The sequence below is a fragment of the Thermobia domestica genome, chromosome 1, assembly GCF_964235325.1.
Source record: "Thermobia domestica chromosome 1, izTheDome1.hap1.1, whole genome shotgun sequence".
NCBI lineage: Eukaryota > Metazoa > Arthropoda > Insecta > Zygentoma > Lepismatidae > Thermobia > Thermobia domestica.
The window spans coordinates 387,371,019-387,392,794 of NC_137454.1; the positions used below are offsets into that span (position 1 = coordinate 387,371,019).

A 21,776-nucleotide genomic window follows, 5' to 3' on the forward strand; every position below is an offset into this window, starting at 1 on the left:
TTCTCATTTGTTCCACCAGTAACATAATTTATTATGTTATCCTCTCCAAGTAACTTGTCAATCAATTGTGGTGCGTCTAGAATGACGTCGTCCAGATCCCTCACAACCTTAAAATCATTAGTTTGTGTAAGAAAATAGCTCAAATCGTGTGTGTAAATTTATTCTAAGTTGTTTTACAGTATCAAAGTTTGATCTTTAACCATTTTAAAAAATAAAGAAAAAAAAACAATTGTAGTGGGGCTAAAACGACGTCGTCCTAAACCCCTCATACAAGGGCGCTGATCCTGGGACCCCAGGGGGTGCGAATCTTCCCAAAGCTCTCGTGAGCCCCCATGTATTTTTATGAATATGAATTTTTATATGTATTTTTATTGTTATATGTATTGTTAAATGTGTTTTTTTATGAATGCCCCTCCCCCCAAAGATACAGGGGAATCGGCGCCCTTGTCCTCAACCTTTAAATCAACGGTTAATGTCAGAAAGTAGCTTAAATCATTTCGGTCGATTTATTGTAATTTTTTCTACAATATCAAAATTTGTTCTTTAACCGCTTTAGAAAAATAATTCTTGTGAGGCTAGAGCGACGTCGTCCAGGCCGTTCAACATTTAAGTCATCGGATAATGTAAGAAAGTAGTTTAAATCGTTTGCGCTCGATTTGTTTTGATTCATTCTACGGTATCAAAATTTGATCTTTAACCTCTTTAGAAAAATAAATTAAAAATAGAACCATTTGTAAGTTTCAATTAACTATTTATTGTCATAAAGTTAACATTAAGATGTAACATAGAAAAAGATTGAAAAAACACAATATATAATTATACATAGTAATGCTTATCGTAATTGTAACATAAGAAGGAAAACTGTACCTATTGGAATTGTGTAAATCAGAAATACTGTGGGTAAATGAAAACTTCACTCATTACTTACTGACCAACCACCCGCCGTTACCTACCATGACCCACCAAAACTCATCGTCATCAACGCTGTTCCATGTTCAATGCTATCATTTTCGCTGAAGTTTACGCTTGTAATATAACAAGGCTGTGAAATTATCACTAATAAGAGTTTGTATTTCTACTGTCAATCGCTCAAGCACCCCCCTGTTAGAATACTTAGACAACCGAAGAAAGAAAGTTACATAAAGCATAAACTGCCTATACGTTGTAATGTTCGTACTATATGCAGTCATTCCATGTGTGATGTTCGTGTTTATTTTTTCAAACTGAATAGTTTCGTGCATTCTAATACCACTTTCTACAAATTATATATATATATATATATATATATATATATATATGGGGTGTTTCAAAACCACACCGGCAACACTTATAAGGTGATTCCTGACACCAAGATAAGACAAAAAGTATAGACCAACCTGGGTGCACAAATGCTTCCTATCGGAGTTACAGGCTGGTGAAAACATGAAAAAATGAACTTTTAAGGTCCATAGCTCCAAAATTATTGGACCTACCGTAGTCGAGTCAAGAATTCACTTAAGAACTAATATGTGCCCTGTTCAAAACTCCATGTTTCAGGATCCTAAGATACTCACGCAATAATTTTTATAGAAGGCGTCTGGCTATAGGCATATAGTTTGAAGTACTCGCCAACTACCTCTATAAAAATTGTTGCGGAAGTACCGAGAAGATTGTGAAACTTCGATTCTTAGATAGGCACATGCAACTTCCTAAGTGAAATCTTGACCCGACTACGATAGATCCGATAGTTTTGGAGCTATGGACCATTAAAGTTCATCTTTTCATTTTTACGCCAGCCTATAACTCCGCAAGGAAGTATTTGTGCACCCAGGTTGGTCTATACTTTTTGTCTTGTCTTGATGTTAGGAATCACCTCGCAAACGTTGTCGGTGTTGTTTTGAAACACCCTGTATATAATGCTTGCTTGTTCTTGTGCTGGATTGGTAGGGTTCAGGAAGAAATATACTGTGATAAAGACAGTAAAGAGAATCACGCAATATTTTGTCATAAGAGAAATGATGGTACCCGTTTTTAGAATGTTAATTCGATTCAAAAAAAAAAAACGCTTGTTATCATCTCTTATAGTTTTGATCTATGTAGATCAGTATGAAACCGGAAGTCGTAGTGTATTTCTATCATTTTCGGTTTTGGTAGAGACCTAAGTATGGAGGCAGAATATATTCTTGGGACACCTAATCAATTACAGAAAACCGTTTCTTGCTATATATTATCCTTTTCAATGTACAGTACTCAACGTAGCATAAGTAGCAGATGTGGTTGATTTCTACTACTTCTGACTTGAATACAGAATTAAAAGTTAAGATGGTACTTATTATTAGAACGCAGGGCCGGATTAAGGGAGGGGCTTAGAGGAGCTGTAGCCCCGGGCCTCCAGGTGGACGGGGGCCTCCACTCTGATCAAAATTTTACCTGTCTGTCTAAAAGGCATCATACAAGATACAATCATCATCATAAGATCAATATACCAAAAACATTAAACAAATTCCCTTAACGTTCCTACTATACTTCCACAGAAATGTATTAGGCGAAGTCAGCAAGAGCCACATATGTTTTCTAGCCCCGGGGCCTCCACATGGGGTAATCCTGTCCTGGAAACCGATTGCAAAAAACAGGTTCTCTCTATCTCTTATAGTTTTTGTTTTATATAGATTTAACTGATACCGGAAATTGCACTTCCGGTGGGCGAATCACTTCATTAATAAAACCCTCTAAAACAATTACTCCAGCTGTCGATAAAAAAAAGTCCTTTTCGTTTATGAGTTATCGTGCAGAGTAACGGTCGTACGTACGAACATTGGAATATTAGTAGATATAAGTTCCACTGCGTGACCCTGATAAAGATTATATAAATTAAACATACTGTAGTATTTGATTCTGATTTAATCTATGTCAAGTAATACTAGAAGGCCTGGTCTAAAACACGTTCATAACACTTATTTTCTATAAGTTAACCGCCGAAAGTTTACAGGTCTCTTAATAGCCAGCCCCCGAAGCTGAATACTGAAAGTATTACATTTGTGTGAAATTTGCCCACACCAAGCATTAATTTTCCCGTGTTAATAATATACAATATAAGCTGAACATACCCGTTTCGTTGGGTCAGACCAACAGCTGATCAAAAGTCGCGCCTCTTTGGATCAAATAGAATCAAGAATAATGATTTTTAAAAACAGATATTAATGAATGTCCTTAAGAAAAACTCTAACAGCCAAGATTTCATGTTATATAGCAAACTCACTGCCTACCCGAACGACTGTACTGCAAGCGGACCAGGAGTGTACCCACGGGAGAAGGAGGGAAATGACCACGGGACAAATAACTTAAAGTCATGATTTATATTGCTAAGGGTCATTTTTGTAACGTTTTCAGATCCACCGGTATTGTAACAGAGCGGCAGTAGAAATACAAATTCTGATTAGTGATAATTGTACAGCCTTGTTGTTTTACAAATGTAAACTCTTTAAAAATCAGCGGAAACGAGGGCATAGAACATGGATCAGAGTTGATGACGTTGAGTTTTGGTGGGTGAGGGTAGATCACGGTGGATTGTGAATCAGTGTGGGTCGTGGTGGTCGGTGGAACAGAGTGGGTCACGGTGATTGGTAGGTCATGACGGGTCGTGGGTCAGAATGGATCACAATAGGTCGTAGGTCACGGTGTGTGGTGGGTCAGTATTTATGGGTCAAGTTTTCATTGACCCTCTGTTTAACACAATTCCAATAGGAACAGTTTTTTTTCTTATGTTAAAATTATAAGTATTAGTATGTATAACTATATATTATGTTTTTTCAATTTGTTTTCTATATAAGATCTTAATGCTAACTTTATAACAATAAATAGTTAATTAAAACGTTTACAAATGGTTCTATTTTTATTTTATTTTTTCAAAGCTGTTAAAGAACAAACTTTGGTACTGTAGAGTGAATCAGTAATGTAATGTGTTTTCGTCGTTTGTGGTGAATATTGGGGACCAGGACGACACAGATCAGATAGCTCCCTCTTTTTCGGTTTTTACATATTTATTCTGACATGTTTCTTTCATTTGTAGCAATTATTTTGTAGTCAGAAAAGAGAATTATAAAGACTGTCGTTTTACACAAAATTATACACACAAATCAACATTATACAATAATATAGATAGGCTCTTTTCGAGTCAGGGATGGCACTAGGGATGCAAAAAAAAAAAAAAAAAAAAAAAAAAATTCTCGGCCACTAGGCTGATTACCTATACGGTAAGCTTTTCAAGCCGGTTGACAATGAATAGTGCTGTTTCAAATTTCACTGGCAAGAGTTAAAAAAGTCTGATAGGTCAAGAGAAAATCAATACACAAAATTTCTTTTCGTGATCTTACACAATATAGTTTGAAAGGGAGAGTCCCTACAATGTCTCAGAAATAAAATGTATTATGCTTTTGATATTCACTTATAAGTTCAACTATCTTACTTGAAAAAAACAAGGGTGCAGAAGAGAGCGCACAGATTCACTTATGGAGTGCACCCGCATCCCTTTTCACCCCTCTAACGACATCTATGAATATATACAATTGTGACCCATCATGTAGGACCAATAAGTGAAAGCAAAATGTTAATGACGATAAGAATAAAAACATAACAATACTTAAGCATGTTAATTTATTCTTTGCCCATAGAAAAGATGTAATCGTCTGAGGCCTGATTATCTACGTATGACATTGAAATACAGAATAAACCAATCATATGTAAAATTTTGTAAAGTTAGGTAACCAAGGAACCAAATATATTACATTCAGTGGCAACAACACTTTTCTATGGGCGTGGGGCGCGGTGGCTGAGTGGTAGAGCGTTTACCTCCGGTGCATGGGGTCCCTGGTTCGATCCCAGCTCGCACCGTGTAGACTTTGTGGTGGAAAAACACTGTGCTCGTGAGTTTTCTCGAAGTTCTCACGTTTCCTCCCACTTTCTTGATTCCATCATTTCCCTAATTTCTGATCACTACCGTCTCCTTTAGCCTAACCGTGGGACGTAAACTTAAAGATTTCATTTTTTCTATGGGCAAAGCTTCTCTTTCTCTCTCTCTCTCTCTTCAAAGGTAGTCAATCAGCAGATTCAGAAGTTATAAAGAGGGGAGGTGAATCGAGCCAATCGCTAATGTTTCACGTCATCACACAGAAAAAAAATATACTGTTATACAAACTCTCGCTCAGCGTGAAAGTCACGCCTGTGTCTACATTTCCATTCATGTAAACAAATCATACTCAACTATTATTCAGCTTGCGTGTTGTTTGGAGTTTAACGTCCTTCTTAGCCAAAGGCACGTACCCTAACCGCTTAGCTATGAAGGAGCTCTACAGTTTATGGGTATTTTACATAGACTTTTAGTATATATTCTTATTTCTAACTGCATAATTCTACTTTCTTACAAAAATAATCTATTGAAGCAATATGATGCCGTCTGTACAAAGTCAAAATTCACAAATATATATACACAGAAACAGCAATATCAAAGGTGAGAAAGGTCTGGCTACTCACAAGTCATTTCAATTATATAGACTTCAGTTTACGAATGCAATGATTTATCTGCATTGGAAAAATTGAAGGACCCCGTTCTTGTAGTTTTTACCTCCCTCGACACTACCTTGTAATTCTGTGCTGTTAGGTGTGGAAAAGCCCTCATAAAATTAAAACCAATATTTCACGTAGGCTATAATACTATATAGTATAAAAATTTATCAGAGTTGAGCTTGAAAAGTTATCTTATTAAAAGTTAAATACAGGTAAATTTACCCATCATAGAATTTTTATCGTAGGTAATTACTAGTTACGTGTGACATTGCAAAACAAAGTGAAGCATGTAAAGGCGAATGTACAGTTTTTGATCTTACTCAACGTAGAGTCGGACTATGGATGACTACAATGGTGGACTACACTGTCGTCATGGCAGCGCCGAAACGAGACATTTTGGGGCACGGTGTAAAGTTTGCGATTAGCGCCTCCTATACTAAAAATTTAGTTTCCTGAAGTTCCCCTTCGGAAAGCGCCCAATTCCCCCTTTGTTTCGTCACTTTTTCATAGAAGTTTTTGTGGCTATTCCGTGTCCTCCTACTATCTCATTCCACTAACTCTTTCAGTTTTATTCTGTTAACATTATCAATTTCTTCAAGGCATACTGTACATTAACATTAACAAAAGATTTCATTCGGAGTTCAAAATGGACAGGAGCAAACCGGAAAACTGTTCCGGGTCGTCAATCTCGTCACTGTGGTAATTACATACTATACACAAATATAGTACCATATCAAAGAATAAATTAAAGCGTTCTGGTTCGTTAACATTTAGTATCCATTGATGTCTTTAACATTGATGTCCTTAATTTAGTATCCATTACAAATTCAAACTTGTGTATACTGTACATGCCCTGCATCATTTGCACATGCTAACGTAATTGATACAGAGCAAGAATAGCATACATAAAAATAACACAAAAGATTCAGACACTTTTACTCGTAATTGGGTAGCTACATCAGTTACGGAGCAGGAACCTAATTTAGCAAGTTATCATTGATGAGCTGACCACGCACACCACTCAAGTTGTTTGGTCGACTAGAACTTTCCATGGTCTAAAATGTTTACTGAGTTATACAAGTTTCATTTCTTCAAGTGAAATTCAGTGTGAAATGAGACTGAAATGAAATCTTAGTTTTGCGTCTCATGTTATCCTCTAAGGATCAAAGTTTTAAGATATATATAGGGGTTTTCAAAACATGGGTGTCCTATCCATGTTTCACAGTGCTGCGGTACGAGCAATTTTTATAGAGCTAGTTGATGAGTACTTCAAATTATACGCCTATAGCAATACTCCTATAAAAATTAATGCGTGAGTACCTTAGGATTATGAAACGTGGATTTTTGAATAGGGCACATACAAGTTCCTACGTGAAGTCTTGATCCGACTACGGTAGGTCCCATAGTTTTTGAGCTAGGGACGTTTGAAGTACATTTTTTCATGAAAAACTCCAGAAGAAATTCATTCAAGGAATGAGATTCGATCGCACGAAGTACAGTATGCTAACAGAATTATGGAGTACAGTATGGAAGGTCATTGCGGAATACTATGCAATTGTTCAAGATCCGGATGAAGCCGAATTAATTGAGATGATTTTATACTGTTTACCCGCAGGCGATGCAAAATTATTGCATGCTGTGGAACCCAAAAGTGTCCAACATCTCATAGTCAAAAGTGCCGAAATTGAGGGACACCCAGAGCCAGTGGAATCCGTGACAGACAGAAAGATGAAACGTTTTCACATCTGCCAGGCTTAACTCCTGAAGAAGAGAGAGAAGAATTTGAAACAGAACACGAGAGATACTCCATCGCAGGCGGATGAAAGTAGTTAACAAAATGGTGAAGGCACCAATAACAAAAAGGAAGGAGATTGGTATTTCCGGAATCAAGGTCAAAGACGAAATTTTCCATTCAGATCTTGGCAAGGTCGTCGAAATTGAAACCAATGGGAAAGAGAAGATCGAAGAAACCAGTATGCTCCATACAATCCAAACGGTTCTCTCAACCGGAATCGGTGAACTCGCGTTATTATTGGGGTGCATCCCAGTCGTGTGTACCTAATTTCATCATTTAAGCGGGAACGCCAGCTTACCCAGTGTTTGCGCCTAACTTGCCTCCTGAGGGGGAGTGGCAACTCCCATTACCACTCCTTCCCCAGCGGTAAATATGGCTGTGACGACTGGATTACCGGCGAATTATTCGCCGTTCGTCCCACCGATGGTCAAAAAGTCGGAAACAAATAGGAACCATTTGGGAAATGCATATCGCTGCCCTCATTAGGGGAGAGTGTGGACTGCGAGATGGATTCCTCAACTCCCCAGAAAGAGTGTAAGTTATCGGAAAATCAAAATTGTAGTTTGAAAGAAACCTCTTTAGATTCTTACCCAGAACCTCTAAATTCAAAATTAACGGTTTCGGCTAATTCGGATGATCGAAGTAATAAATCGGTTACGCCTGTGTTCTCGGTTCGTTTCATCATAGACGAAGGGGAGTGTGATTCTAGTCCAGACAAAGGTGTTCTTCTGTCGTATCCTTCGCCTAAGTTAACTTGTGCGATAGGAGGATTAACGTAATTTGTGTCTTGGATTCTGAAGCAGATATAAATTTGTTGACAGGAAACGCTTGGAAAAGAATCAAGGAAAGTTATCCTTCGGCTATACTTCCCCCTAAGACAAATATCTCACTTAAAGGTTTTGCAGGAGATGAAACTTTCCAAGTGAAAGGTTTTCAGATATTAAATTTCACTATTCAGGATCATGTGTTTGAAGTTCAGACCTGTATATGTTGACCAGAAATTAAAAACTGATTTTACTTTAGGCTTTCCATTTTTTATCAAGTACAATGTTTTTTGAATTGCAAATCTAGAGAAATTACTTTAGAGCCAAATTCGTCTCAGAGAATTTCGATTAAGATAGAGCAACCGCATTGTTGTTTAGTAGCTGTCGCGGAATCATCACCCGATACAATTGAAGATTCTATATATTGTCTTTCAGTCACAAAAGAGGAGATTCAGGATTATGTATCAAAAAGGACAGATCTCAGTATGGAGGATCGAGATCGATTATTTTCTCTGCTATTTAAATATCGTAGTCTCTTCACCGAGAATCCAAGAGTTGTGAAGGTTGAACCGTATAGAATACAGCTTTCTGACGACATTCCAGTGGTAGGAAAATTGTATCCTGTGCCGATTCATCTTCAAAAAGAGTTCGAGCAACTGCTGGATAATTGGTTAAAGCTTGGGATTATCATAGAAGGCCTTTCTCCATACCGACCCCAAGTGCATGTGGTGCGGAAGGCGTCTGGGGACTTGAGACCGCTGATGGGTCTCCGTGGGATCAACGAGAAGGTGGTAAGTCCAAAGATTCAGGTCGAACCGATCGCTGATTTGGTCGCACGGGTCAGTGGTGCTGCCATCTTTCGTCGTTAGACTGTACATAATCCTATCACAGTGTCCAATTCATTCAGACTCCTATAAGTACGTTAGTTTCATCTATATCATCTAGTTTCACCTTTTTCTAAATTTTCAAAAGTGTAATTTTCTTCAGCTTGAAATTAATTTTCTAGGACACATCATCTCGGGATCTTCAGTAAAAATTAATCCAAAAAGTAATGAGGCTATCCATCACTTTCCTCTTCCGCGGACCAAGAAAGCTTTGCAAAGATTTCTCGGTCTCATAGGATGGCGAAAGCGACATTTTCTTAATTTTGCTGGTTTCATTCTATGATCTTCTTAAGAAGGGTAGAAAGATTGAATACTCTCCTGAGTTACTTAAAAAATTCGATCATATAAGATAACTCTTAAGCAGTCCTCCCGCACTTGCGCAACCTGATTTCAATCTCGATGTTCATTTATTCAGTGATGCTTCTGCGGAGTCATTGGCTGGTTATGCTGCGCAATATCCCCGGGACAGGATGATCCGGAAGTAGTTGCCTATGTGAGTCGGCGAATAAAGCCTCACGAAGCTTCTCTGTCAGTTTTCCAACTAGAATTGGCAGCTGTTCTTTTTCTTTGTGAGAAATTCTCCTATTTCATTTTGGGTCGACGGACTACGGTCCATTGCGACAATACAGCAGTTACGTATGCTTTCAGTCTTCGTAATTTGGATGCCAGAACTACTCGACTTTTACTAATATTACAGAGATTTGATCTTCAACTTGTACACATCCGAGGTTCCGATAATGAAATCCCAGACTTCTTGAGTCGTTATCCTCCAGAGATTCCTCAATCAGAGGGAGGTCATTTCATTAATTTTTAACTGAGGAAGACACATTTTAGAGACCATTTCATCTGGCCAAAAGAAACTACGAAAGTAGCGGAAGATAAGAAATTTACAATTTCCATTCCAGCAGTTCAATCGAGGAAAGAAAAGAAAGAAAAGACACAACAAGACACTGTAGTGGAAGGATCATTAGTTATGGTAAAATCTCATTATATATCATCAATACCCAAGAAGGTCTTCGCAAAATTTATGCACACATTTGTAGGACCATATTTAGTGGTATCTTTGCATAGAAATTCTGCTAAACTACAAACTTTAAATAAGAAGATATTGGAATACAAAACTTTGATAATCTGAAACTTTATAGATGTTCGGAAGAAAAGAAACAAGAGTTGCTAAACGGATAGAAAAAAGTTAAATTTAGATTAAGGAAATACTAGTCTTTAGGGTGTTCGTATAGTCATGTGTAGAATTAAGGTTACTTTAGATACTTTGTTTTGCTTATTTAATTTCGTGTTCCATTCAGTATATTCTTGTCAAAAAAAACTAAACAAGAACTTCTTAGTTTAGAGATTTTTCTGTGAACCTCCCGGAAGATGTTACATTGTACTCAAGTATAATTTATCATAGTCCGTAACATTTTGGAACTCACTATATATATTTCAGTTCATGCTTAGCTTTGAGAATATAATTGAGAATTATTTTATATTAATTATTATATTTAAGGTTTAGTTTTAATTGTAATATTCGATCAAAATAATACCATACTTAAGTAGTGTCTATAAAATTTAATTATAAACTGATATTTTAGTAATATTCTATATTTTGTCCTTATTATCATGTTATGTTGGTTCAAAGGTGTATATTCTGTAAGTTCTCATAGGTTTTGTATTATTTTTAAGGAAATTTTAAAGTAGGGAATCTTAGCAACGAAACTCAAAATTTTAATTTTGTAATTTCCTCAAAAATTATCATTGAAAAATTCAGCCATGATGTGTTTTGGCACATCCCTTTGTTTAGGTAGTAATTATTTTCTCATTGGAGCAGAGAAATATCAGTTTCGTTTGAGGCTCATTTCAGATATCATTATTGGTTCGGTTTATTTTGATGTGTCGAGATTTAAGGTGTTATCCTTTTGTAGCGTCATCAGACAGCCAATTAGAGCTCTTCTCCTTGTCATTCTTTGTCTTTCTACAAAAAGCTATGTTAAAGATCGGAGAGGCACTTTAGTTCCTCGTACCTAAATTGTGAATTTTTTGGAAATAACCACCAAAAATTAATCCAAGGTAGTGGAAACTATGTTTTAGTGAATGACTAAATTAGACGACGTGTTGGTAATTTGATTTGGAAACGCTCAATCGGTGGTGAAGCCGAATATCAGAGCAACAAACTTCTGGTGGAAGCCGATAGGTAGCTAACCATCCATATTTGGATATCATCGAGAGTGGGTGAACCTCGTTTTCTAATTTTTTTGGACCACCGGACGATTTTCATTCTGAAAATCGTTGCAGATTATGATTCAAGTAAGTAATTAGAATTACGAGGATTTAGTAAACCTCACAAGATTCAACGAAGATTAGTGGTTTGGTTCCATTAACTCAAAAATTTCGGTTCAGAAAACAATGTTGGCTTGTTGGTGTGAATTGTACGTGTGCAAGATAATCATGCAGTTTTAAACTAAAGTCAAGTTCCCCAGAAATTGCAATCACGTTTATCTGTCATGTGATCTCGGATATTACGCGGATTAGTCGGGAAAAGAATCACAAACAAAATGATTTGATTGTCGCAATAGATAAGTTTACGCTTCTTGTGAGTGCAAGTCTCATCCCAACCTTATGTATTAACTTTTCAGCAATGTAATCCAATAAAAGAAAATAATTACTCGAAACTACAATTGATTTTGGGAACAAAATACTGCTCATAAAGTATAAATCTTAAATTTTAAAACCTCTTTTGACTTGGTAATTAGAAATCTAAAAAAAACATGTACGATCCTCAGTTATGTATTATTTTACTTGGATAACCTGGTACAGATATACTTTGAACGTGCATAATGGTAACTTCTGACAACAGATTTTTCTTTCGAAAACTCGCGGAAGCTATGTTATCATACGAATAGAAATACAACTTAAACATTTAATATTTTCTTTAATTTATCTTTATTTTATTTTGTTTGAAATTAAAAATTTTATTATTTTTGGTTGGATTAGTAAAGTTTGACATCCTTCTACGTCTTTGTATTTCAGATGTGATGTGGGCTATGAATCAAATGTGAATGTTTTATAAGTGATATATTTTCATGTTCTAGGTTAAGGTAATTTAGGTTAGATTAGCGTAGGTTGTGATAGGTGTAGGTTAGAGTTACTGTATGTGCCAATATTTTGATTCTGTGTTTCTGTATGTCTATAAAAGAAAATTTTAAGGAGAAAAGACACAGAAAGTGACTATGTTTCCGTGCACAGAGGGCAGGTGACCAAATGCGTATAAATCCTGTCGCCGGAGTCACTGTTTGTTTTCAGAGGCAAAAAGAAGCAAAATAAGATATATTAAATATGAGAAGTTCTAGCCCACTAACCACTGTATAAACCTTTAGTTTAAATTGAATTGATTAAGTGTATTGATATCAACTTGAAGTCGAGATACCAAGAATTATAATACTCTCAGATGTCAACATATTTCATTAGTCTTATCAGTAGTACTATTCATGGAAAAATTATTCAGTAAGAAATTCAGTATGAAATGAAACATTATGTCTATGTTGTCAGATTTTTCCTGTTTAACTGAATAATCAAATATTGTGGAAACATTGAAAGAAATGACTTTTTTTAAAAAAAAAATCTTCATATTGCTCAAGATGGAGCTGTAGCATGTGTATAAACAAAACAATAGGTTTTCTTTAATACAATATAGAAATTGTAATCTGAACGTTTTCTTTCAAGTAGTATTGGGAATTTAAAAAAATGCAGTAATCTCGAATAACATTTATAGTGAAATTTAGATGTGTAGTCAAGGTACTAAATGCATGAGCAGTATTAAAGTTATTTTAACTTCCAGTGGAAGGCGAGATTTCACAAGTTTCGAGTAGATGAGTTCTTGGTGTGACCGACATAAGATACGACCGAATACTGTGACTTTTTTATCTTCAATCTTTTTCTTTCAAAATTCTGTTTGGATGATTTTTTTCTTTTCGTTGCGCTAAAAGAGATTCTGTTTTGGACGTTGTGATTTTTTTTTTCTGGTAGGGTATTCAAACACAAACATCAGGTTTTCCGTAGTCCTCATTGTCAGCATAAGTTAGGGGTTGACATCCTGTGTCGGTAGTTTGTGGTTTGCAACCTTTTCCACGAGGGGTTGCAAATGACGGACTGCAGGCCTGGATGCCGAGCTGTGAGTTGTGATTGAAGAGGCTCGGGGATTATCTTCTTTGGGCAAATTTGAGTTCCATTTTGCTGTGACCACGTTTTGGTGACTGGATCGGTGATTGTTGGTAGCATACCTGCACCGGGCCCAGTAGGTTCGCGGCCACCAGTCAGTGATACATTTACACAGTCCATTGTCCGAAGGAAAGTGAACATCATTTTCACACATACATTTATTATTATTATATTTATATTTATTATATTTTATGAAAGTTATTATATATATATAGATAGATATAGATATAGATATAGATATAGGTGTAGATATAGATAAATAGATACAAATGATCGAAAATGACCGATGTTAGTGACTAATCCATAGTTTTGGAGTTTGGGTTTCACTGAAATGATCGGTAACACTTTCGATAAATCAAAATTCATCCTCATAACTTTGAGACGGGGTAGAGGGGATATATATATATATATACAAGTGATCGAAAATGGCAGATATTACTGTCAAATCCATCGTTTTCGGGGTGCTGAGATGAATATAAAACTTCTGATCCTGTTTAAATTCAAATTCAGCACAGCAACTTGGGGGAGAGAGAAGGGATGGATATATAAAGATGATCGAAAATGGCCGATATTAGTGTCGAATCCCGAGTTTTTGGGGTGACTGAGAGGAACAGTGACACTTCCGATGCCGTTTAAATTTATCCAAATTTATCCTCCATTGGTACTCCTAAAGGGGGAGGGTGACATGTAAAAGTAATTAAAAATGACTGACACTAATATCGAATTCATAATTTTTGGTGACCGTAAGTTCATTAATGAGTATTGGCGTCCCTAATACCCAAATAAAACGTATTCTCCCCGTGAGAAGAACGGGTATTCTGCTAGTTTTTAATAATAACTAACGGAATTTTTCACATGTTAAATTCTTTAATATGTTTGTCGCTGCTCAAATTTACGCACTTGTGCGGTGTATGTGTGTATATGTAAGATAATCTTTCTTTTTGAGCAGTTCCAAAAATTATACAAATAATAAAGAGGATTTTTATCAGAAATCAGAAAACTAAAAAGTAAAATTAAAAGCTGTTGCATTAAGTATTTTTTTTCTGCTAGCGAAATACGTTGTATAAATGGCAGACACATTATAGGAAATAAGATTGGCATCAGGCAAAGAAATAGTTTTTAAATTATATTTTCCGGGTTTTGCCAATATTTCCGAACAAAAGATTTTTTTCTAACGGGTTTAAATTTTCCGGAAATTTAACCCTGCACAAAGTAAATACGTATCTCCATTATTATATATATGATTTTAACATACGGCATTGAATAAAATTATTCTGACCTCATTATTTTAACACATCCCTGACATAAAACGGTAACTTGAAAAGATTACTTAAGATAATTTAAATGAGACTATATTAATTAATCTAGCTAGTATTATATTATAGTATCTTTTAGTGCCTAACTCCATTCTATCACGGTGCTAAATTTAAAGCAATGGTGCCATAAAATTTCCCTATTGTAATATAAGAAATATAACTACTCAATGATCTTAACTGTAAACTAGAAAATATAAAATTGTTTTTATTATCAAAGCATAATGTAGTAAAATATTGGAAAATTTCAATTTTTCCCAATTATTCCGTTGTTTTTTTTTTCAAGCTCGGAAAAAACTGTAAAAAACTAGTTTTTTACCCAAAATTTCCGGTATTTTCCAGACATTTACACAACTAATCAGAAGTGAACAGATCCACTAAGCTTATACAGAGACCTGAACATTACTTACGTGGAATAAACGTCATAGCTCTTACTTCCATTCATGACTTTGAAAGCGTTTGTACATTCTTCCACTCTAGCTACATGACCTGTCCACCTACACTTGACGATCTTAACAATGTTGGGTAAACCGTATAAATTATGTAGTTCCTCATTATGAAGTTTCCGCCATTCCCCATTCCCATTCCTCTTGGGTCCGAATATTCCTCTAAGGATCTTGTTCTCAAATACTTTCAGTCTATGTTCTTTCCTCAGAGTAAGCGACCATGTTTCGCAACCATACAGAACAACAGGCATGACTATCGTTTTGTATATTCTAAGCTTCAAATTTCTCGACTACAGAATTCGCGACGACAAGAGATTTTGAACCGAATAGTAACACAAATTCCCTGCTTTTAGTCGACATTTAATTTCTCCGTGAATATGATTTTCGTCTGTTAATATTGATCCTAGATATTTGAAAGTATACACTCTATCAAAAGTATTATTTAATATTTTAACCCATTATTTAATATTTTAACTACAATTTGCCGTATTACGGTCCCGACGCATTTCCATGTATTTAGTTTTCTCTGCATTTACTTCTAAACCCATGTCCCTGCAAGCGTTTAATAAGATCTCTGCATTTCTTTCTATTGTTATCCTATCATTCCCTATTAAATTTACATCATCAGCAATACCATAACCTGGTGAATACCGTTCAACTGTAGGCCCTGGTTGCTATCTTTGATTTTCCTTATAGCGTATTCCAGAACAAAATTAAAGAATAATGGGGACAACGCATCTCCTTGCTTCAAGTCTTTTTCGACGTGAAAGCTCGTGGACAAAAATTTTCCTACCCGGACTTTACTTTGGGATTCAGTTAAACATATCTTAATTAATCTAATTAGCTTTCTCGGTATTCCAAGTTCTGTAAGAACGTTGTATAATGTTTCTCTCCTAACCGAGTCGTACGCCTTTCTAAAATCAATAAATAGTTGATGTACCGGGGTATTGTATTCCCACTTTTTTCGAGTATTTGGCGAATGGTAAATATTTGGTCGATAGTTGATCGATTTCGTCTAAATCCGCACTGATAATCTCCAATAATTTCATCTGCGTATGGGGTCATCTTGCTAATAGAATATTTGAAAGGATTTTATAAGATGTTGACAAAAGAGAAATGCCTCGATAATTATTACAGTCAGTTTTGTCGCCTTTCTTGTGGATTGGAACAATGATTGATTCTTTCCAATCTTGTGGCAATTCTTCCTTGTTCCAAATAAGGAGAATGAGTTTGTGTATCTTGTTCTACAATTTTTCGCCTCCAGCTAAAATTAACTCAGCCGGAATTTAATCTACACCCGGAGATTTGTGTTTTTCTTTAATTTCTTTATAGCAGTTTCTACTTCTATTCGTTTGGGTTCTGGAATATAAGGTTCTGCGGTGTTTATCTCTTTTTCTCCACGCACATCAGATTTTCGCTGCGTGTTCAGCAAATCGTCAAAGAAATATTTCCATCTATTTAAGATGCTATTCGTATCAGTGAGAACTGTACCGTCAGATTTCTTCAATATATGAGCACAGCTTGATAGCCTTACTTAAATTCGTTGATCTCCTTATACATGTCTCGAATGTTTTTTTTTTTTTATTTTTACCATTATCTTCAAGTTCCTTAACTTTAGCTTTTAAAAAATCGCGTTTCTTTGTTCTAAAAGTTTTGGAAGTTTCCCGCCTGATATCTGCGAAATTTTGTGTAGTTATTTCATTCGGATTTTGTAGCCCGCGTAATTTTGCCTGTTTTCTCTTCTCAGCTAGTTTAATGCATTCCTGGTCGAACCATGGTTTGTTCCTACGTGTTTCTGCGTGTCCCAATATTTCTTTTGCTGAAATTTCAATGCTATCTCTAATTTCGATCCAAGTATCCTGAACACTAGTGTACTCCGAATCTCCTAAAACCGAGAATCTATTCGAAACTTCAATCTGGTATTTCTCTCTTCTAATTTCTTTAAATTGAATATCTCCATTTTCGGACAATGAATATTACCTTTATTCAACGATAACCTCTCTCGTATTATCGCTGCTACCGGGTAGTGATCAGTGTCACAATCAGCCCCTCTAAACGACCGGACCTCAATTATGCTAGATTGCCTTCTTCTATCTACTGAAACGTGATCAATTTGATTATGTGTTTTTCCGTCTGGTGACGGCCAAGTGTATTTATGAACGTCACGATGTGGGAATTTTGTACTGTTCACGATTAGGTTTTTGGATGTTGCAAAGTTCACGAGTCTAACACCGTTGACATTACTTTCCTTATGCAGACTTTCGTTCCCTATAATCGGTTTAAAAATACCCTCTCGTCCTACCTTCGCATTGAAATCCCCTAATAGAATTTTCATATGGTATCGCGGAGTCGGTCAAATGTCCGTTCCACTTCTTCGTAAAAACTGTCTTTTATATCGTCATCCTTATCTTCGGTTGGGGCATGTACATTTAAAACGATAATATCGCACCACCGTCCCTTAAGGGTAATAAAAGAAAGTCTGTCAGTAAGAAATTCAACCCGTTTAATTGCTGGTAATATTCGTTTGTGTACGAAAAACCCTGTTCCTAACTGGTGATTTTTATTTCCTTCCCCGTAAAAAGAACGTAAATTTTCCGGAATTCACAGATCCATTTCCTACAACCTAACTTCTTGAACTCCTACTAGGTCCATCCTGTATTTCTCTAACTCACTCGTTACGAATTTTAACGCGCCTGCCCTATTAAGATTTCTAATATTTATTACGGAAAGAGAGAAAACTCCGTGATAAATTGACAAATGTTTTGTAAACAATCTACTAAACTTGTAACACTTTTGCGACTGTGCCAAGAAGAAAAAATCATCAATCAAGGACATTTTCGAAAATTAGAAACTATATATTTTGACTCCTTTAGACCTTGTTAATTTTGATCACGAGGTGCTAAGGATGATCCGTACTACTTACGGCAGTACGCCAGTCCAAAAGTAGAGAATTCCTGGTTTTCATTTTTTTATGTTTTCTGCAAGTAAATGAGACATTATTAAATTTATTTTAAAACGTGCACACTACTTTTATTCTCTTTGAATTCCTTTTCGTGTAATACCATTTAAACGTATGTTACCATATTAACAAATATTTATAAATTACTTGTCTGTACTAAGTATTCATGTAATATTAATAAGACGGAATGTGATTAAAAACTGTGTTTTAGTGTGTGGAGCAACTTCATAGTACTCCAATGTACCCGGCATTTTTGTTATCCGGCTTACCCTTCTGCAACATTAGAACGGACAGTCGGTAGTCTTCTGTACATACATTTACGACACACGAGATGAGAAATTTTCGACGGGAGTGGGCTTGCCTAGAATCGATTTAAGACGAGAAAAAACCGTTTGGGAATCGAGGCGAGACTTTTACAAAAATTGAGACGAGACGATAAAACTTTTTTCTTATCTCGTCTCGTTTCGTGGGTAATACTAATATGACACTTTAAGGAAGTAATTACCATGCCTCCTCTGCTACTGCTCTGTAGAATCTCCAAAAATCCTTTCCCAGTGATACCTACTGTATGTCTTGTCCAAATTTCAAGTTTCTAGCTTAAGCTGTTTGGCCTGAACGTTGATCAGCCAGTCAGATACTCACTCAGCCAGGACTTTTTTCAAATATAGAGATATATGAATACAGGCCACTACTACGGAGGAAGGAATGAGCCCCGGGAATGTGGTTGGTGACGCGCCTAAAAGGGCAATAAATCGATAGACGTACATATAAATTAGGTGACGCCGAATTTCATGTTTGCCACGGGTGACATAAACCCTGTATGAATAAAGAAAATATAATGTCCGTGAAATTGACAAACTACTTACGTCAGATCCCAATTTCGACTTTACACGTCGCTAGTGCTACGTTAGTGTTCGATAGTGACGCAAATCGTTAGTATTCTGCAGATAACGTGTGCTTTTTAAATAATGAATATGGGTCCTCTAACTGCATGCCAACAAGCCACGTCTAAGAATCATCTCAAAAATGAGATCAACCGTTAGAGTAATGTAAATACTCATTAGTGCCATTAATATTATCGTTAATGCCTCCGTCGTACAGCTCTTGGAGTAATGGTATGACTTTAACAACTTTATACATCAGGCTCACCTTATTAAAATTAGCCAAACGAACAAGGTAACTCCATGCTCCTTGTTAGAGTCTCAATCCGTCCCAATATTCTCGCGAACATAATGCGCAATGTGTGTTGTCTGACGTACCCAAATTAGTTACTTTTTTTTGCAAGTATTGTTTATCTGTTATTTATTGCTAGTCTGCAGAATATTCCGTACATTAATGTACCGTTGTCCTTAATAGTCATTGCGTATTTACAACTAGTATGTGCATTGCTGTTAAAAGATTATCAAAAAACAATAGATAAAAACTACTACTTAATGGTTCATATTTTTATTTTACAGAACATAAACCAATAATAATAATAATAATAATAATAATAATAATAATAATAATAATAATAATAATAATAATAATAATAATAATAATAATAATAATAATAAGACTATTCCAGCATAAAAGTTATCAATTGCATCACATTGGCAACAAGCGACGCATATTTTAACTTCTTAAAAATTCGTTTCTCACGATTTTCTCGAAACCTACGCATGACAACTTATCTTCATTATGTTATTTTGTTTATCTCGGTGTGATATATGTCTTATCTATGGACAATATCACATTAAAACAAAAATGGAATATTAGGAGTATATCGTACTTTTTGGACTACATCTCATTAACCATGGGAAGATTGAGTAGTGTATACTTTAGGTATGAAAGTTTCAGCTTAACTTGCATCATACATTCTTAGGATTACAAAAAGGAAATTTGTTCGTTTGCATTTAAACAAAATTCTTAGGATTATTCTTAGGAAAATGAATTTTTTTTCCGAAATCGCGAATTTTTCCTATTTTACTTTCCGGATTCCGGAAAGTAAAAGAATCCGTAATTGGCCATTCCGAATATGGAGACCATTCCTAATATATATATATATATATATATATATATATATATATATATATATAAATGGAGTGTATCTTTATCTTGATACGCCTTTGGAACTTTTAAATTAATGGACAAAAAACAATATAATTTTGTATCATGCAAACATCGGTTGGGAGACATTGCTTGGCATAATCTGTGATATCACCAGATTAACAGTATTGTCAACCCAACGCAATGTTATGTATTTTGAGCTAACACTACATTAGGTTATTACTAATTCCAAATTCATATGTCCAACGATAACTTCCAATATCACATGTATACTCACAAATATAATTCACAAGAGACTTGTATGTGTTAAAATACCTAGGTATAACCTTTATAATATGCTGTACTAAGTCACCATTTATAATATGTAATTCTTTCAAGTATCTTTACACCAACAAATTTAATTGGTTTTAGAAATCTGTGGGAGTTTCCTTATACTTTATAATCGTAACATCTAATGTTCCTTTTTTTACGAGCTCACAGAAGAGTTTAAAAAGACAAGTGACTAGATATTCAAGATCAGTTTTTCGAACTTTACTAGGCTGGTCGGTTCTCCCGTGATTCTGAGAGATGAACCATTATGCCCTCCAATTGCTGTGCTAGGAAAATTTCTTAATGCAGTATTTCAGCCTTAGTGGTGGGTGGAAGCCATTTTGTAGTTTTTCTGTCTGAATGCAGAAATACCTGTAATATTCCAAATGTAGTAAAATTGAGGCCCGGAGAGAAGGCTCAGGATAGCTATTAAATTCAATTTTGAATGCTTGATTCATATCTAGTGGTGGGCGAGTATTGAGCCAAAGGTAGCAGAGGTGAAGTGAACAGAATCAGTTCTCTCCCTCGTTCTTCCTGTTTGAATAAATTGAGTAAGAGTTTCTCTGAATGACGAGATATAGAAGCTGTTTTGATTTGATAGTATTTGATGCGGCTCTGGTGTAAAGGGTGGAATAGCCACCTTCCAAATCAGAATTTCTTCAAACTTATTTATCTAAATTATTAATTTTTATACAAAATTTCTCATAATGAAGGAATTAGTTTTATATAGTTGATGGGGCGGGATATGCTTTGAATCAAAGCATAATTTTTAAAGTAAATATATTTATTGTAGACAACGACGGAATTTGAACGTTGCTGAATCACATTTAAAAATATTATGGTAACACACCCAATTTGCCTTAATCATAATCTTAAAAATAAAAGAAAACACAAAGTTGCGAAATTTTAGCATAGAAACTTAGAAATACTTTAGAGAGAAGCCAAACTTACTACAGCATTTATTAATTAGTATGAGAATTTTAGACAAAAGTATTACTATGCAATCTTAATTCTGTAATTTTCTTCCCTATAAACTGCAAGTTAATTGATTTAATTTATTATTAACTAAACTGATTCATTTCCATAGATTTAAAATAATTGAAAATGACATGACTGTATTTAGTCAATATATTAATATTTTCATTATCTTTGTATTGCGTTCTCACTTGAAACACTAAATATCCCACGTCGAGTGAGCGTAGGCGAAACGGGAATAGGCAAAACAGGAATACCCGTTTCACTTACAGGTAAGATGAGATTAAGATAATGATACAAATTACTGGAAGCTCTCTAGGCGAAACGGGAAGACACCAACGTTTGAGGCTCTCCTGGATTAAATTGTGCGTACACCACCCACTTTGTATACCAATCTGTACAGTACTTTTGATCAAGTCAAGTTCACCTTGGATCAGTCCTCATTTTGAAATATTGTGTGCACTTATATTAGACTACAAGGTCACAAAGGCTGAATAAGTACTGAAATAAGTTACAAACTTACCTCTTC

General features: G+C 35.4%; 1 protein-coding gene across 1 annotated transcript; it reads left to right on the plus strand.

The window, feature by feature from the left end:
• Positions 1–8,585: 8,585 nt before the first annotated feature.
• Positions 8,586–8,969, plus strand: LOC145682829 (uncharacterized). Its single transcript, XM_081754195.1, has one exon. It carries the CDS (start codon positions 8,586–8,588, stop codon positions 8,967–8,969), a length of 384 nt encoding a protein of 127 aa, XP_081610321.1.
• Positions 8,970–21,776: the final 12,807 nt, after the last annotated feature.

Bases quoted from the DNA above. Each gene is read 5' to 3' on its own strand.
- LOC145682829 (XM_081754195.1), top strand. From the start codon at position 8,586: ATGGAGGATCGAGATCGATTATTTTCTCTGCTATTTAAATATCGTAGT.